An 11,339-nucleotide genomic window follows, 5' to 3' on the forward strand; every position below is an offset into this window, starting at 1 on the left:
AAGTAAGAGATAGGATCTTATTGAGATTTTAGATGTCATTTTTCTCGGTAATATCGCTCTTATGCATACATATCAAAATATGCATGATCGAAAGGGCCATCGGTTATATGACTCTTCTGTTGCCGGTATGTCGGTTTTCATTTTTCTTTTGTTAGACTGTTGGTTTGACTGTGTGCATTTTAGTTATGCAGAGGCTGGATGTTGCTCATCATGAGTTGTATTTACTTGATGCTACATTTTGACTCAATAAAAGCATCCTTTATAAAAGAATGTGTATACAATTTTCTCAAAGCTGGCGTGGCGTGGGTACCTTCTGCCAGTTGAATGGAGCCTATGGCGTAGCCGTAGGTGGGCAAGGACGTGAGGACAACATGTACCAGGGTCCATTTGGCAGCAGAGGAGAGCAGCAAGCCATTTATCCACCCTTGCGATCAGCGGATAGAAGTCAGCCAGCTTGAGTTTAGAAGCAGAGAGAGGTAGCCCCAGGTATTGTTGTGGGAAGTCGGCGACGGGGCATCCGAACACAGCAGCGAGCTGGCATGCCGTCTCAGGCTCCACATTGATGGGATCAAGGCGCGCACTTGTTCTTAAGGGGATGTTTGGTTCCAGGGACTTTTTTGTGTTGGGACTAGAAAAAGTCCCTAGTAAACCAAACAGGGTGGGACTTTTTCTAAAAGTCCTTAGAAGCACCTCCTTAAGAGTATTTTTCAAAAAATTTTAGGGACTAGAAAAAGTCTTAGGACTAGAGAACCAAACAGTTTGGCGACTTGGTCTGGCTCAGCTTTAAGCTGGATATTATATTGAAGGACGGGGCACGGAAGCGACGAGTCCAGAGGGTGTGGAAGACCTCCTTGGGCGCCAATCGCCAAGACGAGACCTCCACTCGATCTATATATATATCGATATAGTACTAGTATATGCAAGACTGACGACCCACGACAGTTTCCCAGTCCAAAATGTCGAGCACCCACGGCCACGGCCACGGGGGAAGCAGCGGCGCCGGCTACTGCGCAACGACCAAATCGTTCGTCAGCCTTCGCCCGCCGCTGCCGGCGGCGGAAGTCCCACTCACATTCCCGGCCTTGGTGCTGTCGCTGCTGCCGTCGCCTCTCCCCACCCAGCCCGCGCTCCTCGACGCCGCCACCGGCGAGGCCATCTCCTACCCGGCCTTCCTGTCCCAGGTGCGCGCGCTCGTGGGCGCCCTGCGATCGCGCCTGGTCCCGCTCGGCCGCGGCGACGTGGCCTTCGTCCTCGCTCCCGCGCGGCTCGACGTGCCCGTGCTCCACTTGGCGCTCCTCGCCGTCGGCGTGGTCGTGTCCCCGGCCAACCCGGCCCTCACCGCCGGCGAGGTGTCGCGCCTCGTGTCCCTGTCCGGCGCGTCCGTCGCCTTCGCCGTCTCCTCCACCGCCGCCAAGCTCCCCGCCGGCCTCCCCACCGTCCTCCTGGATTCCACGCACTTCCGCTCCCTCCTCCACCTCCACAACGGCAGGGATGAAAAGGAGCCGGCGCCGCTGGAGCTGGACAGTACTGGAGTAGTGTGCCAGTCGGCGACAGCGACGATCCATTATTCCTCTGGCACCACAGGGCCGGTGAAGGCGGTGGCGGTGCCGCACCGGAGCTTGATCGCGCAGGCCTTGGGGTTCCACGCCCTGCACCTGCACGTCAAGTCGCGGAAGGTGAAGGAGAGGACTCTGATGGGTGCTCCCATGTTCCACGCCATGGGTTTCTTCTTCGCGCTCAACGGGCTGGCGCGGGGACTCACCACTGTTGTGATGACGGACACCGGGACGGGGACGGGGTTAAGGGGGATGCTGGGGGCAGCAGAGCGGTGGGAGGTGACGGAGATAATGGCGTCGCCTCCCGTGGTGCTGGGGATAACCAAACACCCGCGCCGGCTGACGAGTCTGCTGCGGGTGATCTGCGGCGGCGCCCCTCTGCCGGGATCGGTGGCGGAGCAGTTCCGGCGGCGATTCCCTCACGTCGATCTCTGCGTGGTGAGTAGTATTTCCTTTCATCTTATTCATCCACCCTCGTCATGGACCCTCGTTTGGACGGAAGTGACTAGCGCGAAGAAATTTTGCAAGTTTAGATGGGATTTATAGGGACTTTTTTAAGTCCCTGGAAACAAACACCCTCTTAATCTTTAGCAAAACTGCAAAACATAATTAATATAACACCAGCGATGTTTGTGCTTGACGTTGACCGTGCTCGCACTGCTATTGCTAACTAAGCATGCACACATACGGGTAAAAATAAATTACGTAAAATATGTCGTAATCTAGCAAATGCATATCGACCAAAAGTGCAGCATGCATGTTGGGAAGAGAAATGTGTTTATGGCCCTGTAGCAGTATTTTGCCTCCACTTTTTTTAAAGATAAACTAAATTAAATCTCACATTCAACATGCGTGAGGCGGAAGTGTGAGCTCTGGCATATCTCAAGCCACCAAGCCTACTGCCACTCACAGAAGAAATGTGGCATGCCAATTGGGCATACATCAACAATACAAGTATAATATTATAATCTTAAGTCAAAAAAACCAGTTCGGGACATAGTCAAACAATAGTAGAACTATAATCTAGTCATTTGAATTTTTTTATTGAAATTCAGTCAAGTTGATGTGAACATTTGGTCACTAATCGAGATGAAAACCGCAACAACCAAAATTTCAGTGTTTCAACTTTTCTCGAAATATTTCATAAACAAAAAACTCTAGAACCACGGTTTCCATTTTCAGCCTTTGATCCTTTGAACCAAGCACAAACTGAATCTATTTGAAAATTTTAAACAACTTGAACATGAACATGTAAAAGGGTAAGCGCTACGGGATTCACATGCTCCCATGCTACTGGCTTCCCATGTCTCAGCGTCACTCATGCAATTGCCTGAATCTTCGATGACGGATTACGAACCATGTGATTGGACTGGGATCGCACAAAGGATGTTGCAAAATCTTCAGACGAGCATCATCCATCCCAGACGCTTTTGACCATAGAATGTTGCTTTACTTTTGAACACAGACCATTATAAGATGGCACCCTATGACGACTGCAATCCGCAGCGATAAGATATGCTCACCGTACGTGTCAAATTTGTGCAAGCCTAAGAGATTTTCGGTACATATTCTAAAATCTTCTGCTGTAAATTTGCTTAAGGGTTATGGCTCAACGGAGACTGGGGGCATATCCTTGATGAGCAATCAGGAGGAGTGTTCCCGCGTAGGCTCTGCCGGCCGCATCTACCACAACGTCGAGGTGAGGATCGTTGACATCGTCACCGGTGAGCCCTTGTCGGTCGGCCAGAAAGGGGAGCTGTGCGTGAGAGGTCCTTCCATCATGACAGGTGACCCCACGAACATCTTCCTGCAATGCACGTCGCCCTCGCTTGGTTCTTTCAGGTGCACTGAGATCACTTATGGTTCTATCTTCTATGTCGGTGCAGGTTACGTAGGCGACAACGAGGCGAACGCGGCCGCTTTCGATTCGGAAGGCTGGCTGAGGACCGGCGACTTTTGCTACATTGATGAGGATGGGTTTGTGTTCATTGTCGATAGGCTCAAGGAGTTCATCAAGTACAAGGCCTATCAGGTCTGCTCTTATTAGCTCGTGAACAATTTACCTCTAATGATGGATGCTTAGCTAGATAAACTGAATACTGCAGGTCGCACCTGCAGAGCTGGAGCTTATCCTGCAATCACTGCCAGAAATTGCTGACGCCGCTGTTATGCCGTAAGTCCACTGAAATTATTCCGAGAAGGATCGTGACAGCTTACCGCATACCATATAATATAAATGTTGTGAATTTGACAATGAACATGGAGACTCTACTCGGTCGGTCGGTCATGCAGTACTGACCGTGCGAGTGGACCTGCAGATATCCTCATGAAGAGGCAGGAGAGATACCAATGGCGCTCGTGGTGAGGCGACCCGGAAGCAAGGTCACTGAGGCACAAGTCATGGAGCATGTGGCGAAGCAGGTCGCGCCGTACAAGAAGGTGCGCAAGGTGGTGTTCGTCGACTCCATACCCAAATCGCCGGCTGGGAAGATCTTGAGGAGGCAGTTGCCAAACCTTGTGCCGTCGTGTCATGTGTCGAGACTGTGATGAAGCTCCATCGTGACCATCTTCCGTATGTGTTGCGATGGGCAAAAACAAGAGTGGCAGGCATGCATGCTCCTAAACCGATACAATAAAATTTAAATGGATGGTAAATCACGATTCCATCCCATTGTATATGTTGTATAGATTCAAACTGTGGACTGCTCAAAGTTATTGCTCAAACCTTGCAGTGCTGTCTTCGAACATGGCGCGATGCATTATTTTTTCCTTAGAATTTATACTTCCAAATCGCCAGGATATTGTTTGATTGTTTAAAAGAAATGAGGGTGGGCATAGTTTGCTGGCGACGGGTGTAGAAAATATGTCGTATTTGAATTTGGGGGTCTTGTTTGATTGCAACTGCGCAAGTCTAAACTAATGCCACAGGTTGATGGTCGTTAAACATCTTAGTAAATCTCCACTACTTATAAAAGAGCGAATTCTCATGTAAAAAAGGAGGGAATTGTGTGAATCCAACAAATCCTAACCCCTCACACCCGAACACCAACGCACCAGGTCCTCCAAATGATGTATCACATCAAAACTCCTTAATTAGGAATAAAACACCTTAATTAAGGAAAGAAATAATGCATCATATCTGGTGAAACATAGGAAAAAGAAAGGATCCGCATGGGAGATGGTCGTAGGCACAAGGCAAGGAGCATGGAACACGGCAGCTAGCGACACTGATGAACGCAGGTGTGGTGAATAGTTTCTCTTGTGACGAGTTGTAACAGTTTCATGCTTCTAGCGATCCACTTGCTTTAGAATTCTACTGGGTTTGTTGATGTCCTTATTTTCTAGTTAACTACTTCCATGTTTGCTTCACGGAAGGGACAATGTGGCCGCCAAAGAGGTATTTCAGATTAAACTAATGATGGCGAACGGCAAAAAGAAACCCGAGAACATGTATATCAGGTGCTAATTTAAAGCTACTATTAGTGGAGGTGATGTATATTACATTCCTGTATTTTACAGCTTGCTATCCATGTGCCAGAACCATGAGTTGGTTGTAATATCTTATGGGTTTCACCTCTAGCCTATCCCAACTGATTTGGGACTAACGGCTTTTAAATTCACAACCTGATGTAATTGATGATATGTCGAATTTTACTTGCGTATTACTTCCTCCATTCTGGTTTATTAAGACCCTTTGTATTTTATGTCAAATTTTGGTAAAAGATTTAATTAATAATATGTAAACTTCATGTCACCAAAAATATACCGTGTGAAAAATCTTTCGAATACGAATCCAATATTATATTTTTGGTAGAATATACATCATGTTTTGTTAGTCATATAGATGGTCAACATTTTACCTGACATACGAGGGGGCCCAATAAAACCGGGTGGAGGAACTATACAATATGGTTCTCAAAAAGACAATTGTATGTCCTATATGTTTTCGCTCGATTAATTTTTAAATAAATGCACCATAAATATGGCTTCTAAATTTCATATCCTTCGAATATGATTAACTCAAACATATAAGTCGACAAGTGCGTCGCACATGCATGGTTACTAGTAAATAATAAGAGGACATGGGGAAGTGGGGTGGGACCGTGGGAGTGTTAGAGGAGGGGTCCTACGACACAGATCTAACTACCTCAAGCGGATTAGTGATCTATCTCTCATGAATATCAGGTACATGTAGCCCAAGTAGCACCAAGAAAGGGGATCTGGAAGAGAAGAGCCGGGAGGTGGGTGAAGAGGTAGACGCTATAGGTGGCTGGTTCAGGGTTCTGATCTTCGACCCCCCCCCCCCCCCCTCACACGCACGCACACACGCACGCACGCACACACACACACACACACACACACACACACACACACACACACACACACACACACACACACACACACACACACACACACACACACACACACACCACCACCACCACCACCACCACCACCACACGCTATAAGGGAGAGAAGCAAGCTGCTCACCGGTTCCACTCCGAGCCACTATAACGTGGTTGGACTGCTTGTAACACTGTGGCCTCCTGGCGTTCACTTGGGCCCGAAGAGAGGTGCCGCTTGTATTAGTTTCCAAGACTACAAATTAACGAATGAAGTCTCAGCACAGTTGCTCACAAGAGGTCTTCAGCGAGGACCGGCAACTTATGATGAATACCATCTAACCAGTTTCCGAATAAATTTGAAATACTCCTTCGTGGTGCTAAATTGTATGAAACATGAACCGTGCGTCAGATCAATGTAGAAAAAGGACATGACAGAAATAAATGATGAATTATCTCCTCCCAATCACAAAATAACATTTTTTGCTGCCATGCCAGTTACGCTTAGTAAGGTTATCTTTGGTAAGAACTACCTTTCTCTGCAAAAGACCACATGAAAACTTTGATCTTGAAAGAAACCTTTGTCTTTCAAATGTGTTTTCTGCAAAAAATAGGTCTAGAATCTGTAAGATCCACGTACATAGACTTCACAGTGAAGACAACATTAGTGGTTAACCTCCACTGCAACGTTAGGCGCAAACGGCAGCCAAAACTTAACCATTCATTTTTTTATCAACAATAATAATACGTTCTGTGGGCATGACGGATAAGATATACCATGTACTATTGACATCTAGTTATATGACGGAATACTGCATGTTAGGCGCATATGGTAGCCAAACTTAACCATTTATAGTTTATAGACAATAATAATACGGGCGCCAGGTCATGGTGTGTGATAGGTTACCAACTTTTGAAATGTTCTTTATTATCTTGTAATCTGCAATTGGATACATTGTTTATAGAGTGGCGAAGAAGAGAAGACATGGGCATGATAGATAAGATATACATCGTATCATTGTCATCTATTTATTTGACGGAATACTACATGTTAGGTGCATATGGCAGCCAAACTTAGCCATTTATTGTCTATACACAATAAAAATACCCGCGCCAGGTCATGGTGCGTGATAGGTCACCAATTTTTTAAACAATCTTTATTATCGTATAATCAGCAATTGGATACATTGTTTACAAAGTGGCGAATGAGAGAAGACTTGGGCATGACAGATAAGATATACTTCCTACTATTGGCATCTACTTATATGATGGAATAATGCATGTTAGGTAGATATGATAGACAAACGTAACCATTTATTGTTTATAGAAAATAAAAATACCCGCGCCAGGTCCTGGTGCATGATATGTTACCAACTTTTGAAACGATCTTTATTATCATATAATCTGCAATTGGATATATTGTTTGTAGAGTGGCGAATAAGAGAAGACCTGGGCTTGACAGATAAGATATACTTTGTACTATTGGAATCTAATGATATGACGAAATATTTCATGTTTGGCGCATATGGCAGCCACATTTAACCATTTATTGTTTATAGACAATATAATACGCGCGCCAGTCATGATGCGTGATAGGTTACCAACTTTGGTAACGATCTTTGTTATTATATAATCTTCCATTGGATAGCTTGTTTATAGAGTGACAGCACAGAGAAGACAAAGCTACATATAGTAACTGGAAAACGATGTGTGTCAGCCGGGTTGCCGTTGTCGTATCTGTGCTGTTTCCATGAACCGTCGAATCGCAAGTCGCGTAGTTTCTAGCCGATCGAGAGTACCCAGCCCATTCGTGAAGATGCCTTTTTTTGAACGTATTCGTGAAGCTGCCTTTGCATGTGCATGCTCCCATGACTTTTGAGTTCACCCCGCAATGCATTTGTGTTGCCACGTAGCTACATGGGAGATGGGCCATGGAAACCCAACGTCAGTGGAAGCACACCACATGCAAGTGTTTATCATGGTGCTTCGGGCCTGAAGAGGAGCTCCTCTTATGCCATGACGCGAGCGTTTATCACAGTGCTTTGGGCAAGACCCTAAATATTAGTTGTCGCAGAACCTAGTAGCGCCACAACTCTTTGAACTAAAGATGTGTTAGATAGATGTAAGTAGGACGTCTGTTTATTCCTTACCTTCCCCCACTACTAGAATCTGGTTTTGTCCCGAGTTTCAAGAGTTCGCCGAGTTTATTTTATCGGGAACTCGGCGAACTTCTGTCCGCCGAGTTTGATACAAAATCGGAGCCGTCAACAATAAGCAACTCACCGGAGCTGTGCCTTTGCCTGGTTCTGATGCAAAACGACTCGGCGAACAAAACAAACTCGGCAGAATATCAATTTCACCGAGTTTCGGACGGAAAAAACTCGGCAAACACTGACATGTGGGCCATGCCTTGCAGCAAGCGACGGAGCCGTGACGGTGCTCTCCATTTGCCGAGTTCCTTCTGACGGCAACTCGGTAAACATTTTCTATTACTTATTTTTTTAAACGTAATTCGAGGGGGCAGATCTTTTTCGAGTTCGCGACGAAAAGAACTAGGCAAACAGAGCTGGTGGTTTAGTCCCATCTCGTTTCTTGAGGAGTGGTGGACCAGCTTAAATTGCCGCGTCGTCCACAATCAGTAAGCTACAGTCATCATTGCACCCTTTGTGAAAGATATGACTGACACTGTGAAATGTTTAAGCAGAGAAGATTCATGGTGACAGTTTGTATCCCTCACAAAGTGAGCATTGCTGAATGGTCTAGTCTTTTTGAATCATTTTATCGGAATTCCATGGTTCATAGCTTTGCCGAGTTCCCAAAGGGAAGAACTGGGCAAACATAGTTGCTGGTTTAGTTCCACCTTGCTTCTTGAGGAACGACGGGACCAGCTTAAATAACCATTTGGTCCACATGCACTAGCTATGGTCAGCATTACACTTTGTGGTGAATATCACTGTCACTATGAAAGTCAGCAACTTTCATAGTTATAGATGGTATCTATCATTAAGTGCATTGCTGATTGGTCTAGTCTTTTGAATCATTTCATTAAGATCGAGAAATATTTTATATATTTTAATTTGCACTCACTACTCATTCTCCGTCCACGCACATGACTGTTTGAGAAATATTTTTTGAATCATTTCATTAATTAAGATTCGTCGGTCCATACTGCCTATTACATCGTTGCATAAAGCACCGTCGGTCCATACTTCCTATTTCGCGAAACATGTTATATCTTTAAATTTGCACTAACTACTTCATTCTCCCCGCGCCCCCCGCGCTGTGCGCCTCCCAGGCAGCGCTCGGCCAGGGCTAGTCCCTGCCTGGTCGAGCGTGTGCGCGCTCCGGCCATGGCCCTGGGCCACCGCACGTTGGGGCCGGCCCTCTGTTTAGATCAGGAGCTAATCCCCTGTTAGCTACCCCCCTTCTAAATACTCTAAGTACCGTATGACAGGTGGCCCCATTCCTCTAATTAACCCCCCCCCTTAATAAATTGTTAAACTTGTTACAATGACACCTGGGGCCCACAACACTGTTCACATTTGACCAGTCAACTGTTGACTGCTGGGTCAACAGTTGACCTGACCCCGCTGGTCAGTGCTGGGTACACTTTCGGATGCATCTAGCCTTTTCCTTTTACTTTATTTTCGAATTTAAATAAGTCCAGAAATTACTAAAAATCATTTAATCTTTGAAAATTAATAGGAAATAAACCGTAACTCGGATGAAAATGTTTTCTACATGAAAGTTGCTTAGAAAAACGAGACGAATCCGGATACATGGTCCGTTTACCTGTCAGATGCTTCTAACTATCTGAACATTGAACATTCCCCCTCCGGTCATCTGTCTGACACAGGTCCGGAAACGGGAAAACATTCCCGGTTGATTTCCCCTTTCACCTTTATCGTGTTATGCTTTGTGATGCTTTGTTTGCTTTATATTTATTGTTTCTTCCCCCTCTTCTCTCGGTAGACCCCGAGACCAATGCCGCCCCTGTGATCGACTACGTCGACAACGACCCTTCTTCCTTTTCAGCGGAGCTTCCAGGCAAGCCCCCCCTTTTGATCATCCCGATATCGCCCATTCCATTCTCTCATGCTTGCATTAGATTTTGCTACTGTTATTGTTGGCTCCTATTCTGATGCATAGCCTGCTTATTGTTACCTACCTGCTTATCCTAAACTTCTTAGTATAGGTTGGTTAGTGATCCATCAGTGACCCCCACCTGGTCCTTGTTGCCCCTGCTTCATCATCAACAACTCGATCAACATGATCGACGACCAGAGCCCGACACCTCACATCACATCACACCCCTTTTGTTGCTCGACTCTGCAGAGTTACCATCGAGTGCCGAGGGTGGAACCTCATACATCACTCCTGATGAGATCTCTGTAGTGTAGCTATTCGGTCGTGGTCATTAAGGGTGATTTACTCCTTAACCACTTCCGATACGACTCTGTCGTGTAACCCCTCAAGTGTGAACCTCGAGGGTGGTTCCTCTTATGTTCACCTTGATGATTACATCGAGTGGAATACACTGAGGGTGGTTCCTCGGAGTTTCCCCTTGGTGTTTGGACACACGGAAACTGGACTTTGCAACTGTTACTTGGAAAGGCAGGTCGACCCTGAGGTGTACCCGCGAGTGATGTGGAGACGAGTTGACCTTGTCGGTACCCGAGAGCTGAATACGAGGCATGGCCGGGCATTCTTAGCCCTTGCCGCAAGTCCTCGAGACGGGGCGACGGGGTCACATCTTTCATGAGTCTCTGCTCGTGACCGCACTACCAACACACTAACGGTTTGGATATTTGATCCGAGTGGCCTCTGGCCTGATAGCACTAACCATCACATGGGCATAGTATGGTCATTCTGCGTCGTATGCATCAGCCGAAGCTTATTAGACGTCAGCGACTGAGCGGCGCGTGCCGGGTTGGACTGGTAAGCTCCTGCCTTTTTTTAAGGATGTAAATAGGTCTGCTCACCGGCCGCCCACGCAACGTGCAGGAGTTCCCGGGGCGATGGCCCATGACCCCTGGGGGCATAGGTTTAGTCTGGCGTGCTGACCTCTCTATTAAGCCTAGGTCGGGTTGCGGTGTATTGTTTGACCGAGGCCGGGCATGACCCAGGAAAGTGTGTCTGGCCGGAGTTAATCGAGCATGATGGGTAAGTTGGTGCACCCCTGCAGGGAAGAAAACATCTATCGATAGCCTGTCCTACGGTAACAGACACTTGGAGTTGTATCCCGATCGATACAACTAGAACTGGATACTTGAGGTGATAACTGGATAGTATGGCTCTGGGATTGCTTTCTCGCAGGGAGTCGAGAAAGGATCTCTGGAAAAGGTTGATAACTCCACTACTACTTTACTTTATGCTACTCTTATCTCTTCTGATTTTGCAAGATGCTTGAAGCTGCTTGAAGATGCTAGTCTTCGATAGGCTA

The 11,339-nt window shown here is 46.5% G+C and overlaps 1 protein-coding gene across 1 annotated transcript; it reads left to right on the forward strand.

The window, feature by feature from the left end:
- The first annotated feature begins 914 nt into the window (after nt 1-914).
- Nucleotides 915-4,298, forward strand: LOC109733659 (4-coumarate--CoA ligase-like 7). The gene is made up of 5 exons (XM_020292884.4): nt 915-1,994; nt 3,157-3,343; nt 3,443-3,588; nt 3,662-3,729; nt 3,875-4,298. Exons 1-5 carry the CDS (start codon nt 957-959, stop codon nt 4,101-4,103), a joined length of 1,668 nt encoding a protein of 555 aa, XP_020148473.1. The 5' UTR covers nt 915-956; the 3' UTR covers nt 4,104-4,298.
- Nucleotides 4,299-11,339: the final 7,041 nt, after the last annotated feature.

The sequence above is a fragment of the Aegilops tauschii genome, chromosome 5 (genome assembly GCF_002575655.3).
Source record: "Aegilops tauschii subsp. strangulata cultivar AL8/78 chromosome 5, Aet v6.0, whole genome shotgun sequence".
Lineage (NCBI taxonomy): Eukaryota > Viridiplantae > Streptophyta > Magnoliopsida > Poales > Poaceae > Aegilops > Aegilops tauschii.

Bases quoted from the DNA above. Each gene is read 5' to 3' on its own strand.
- LOC109733659 (XM_020292884.4), top strand. From the start codon at position 957: ATGTCGAGCACCCACGGCCACGGCCACGGGGGAAGCAGCGGCGCCGGC. The intron at 1,995-3,156 runs GTGAGTAGTATT...AATTTGCTTAAG, and splicing joins CTCACGTCGATCTCTGCGTG to GGTTATGGCTCAACGGAGAC. The intron at 3,589-3,661 runs GTCTGCTCTTAT...TGAATACTGCAG, and splicing joins TCAAGTACAAGGCCTATCAG to GTCGCACCTGCAGAGCTGGA.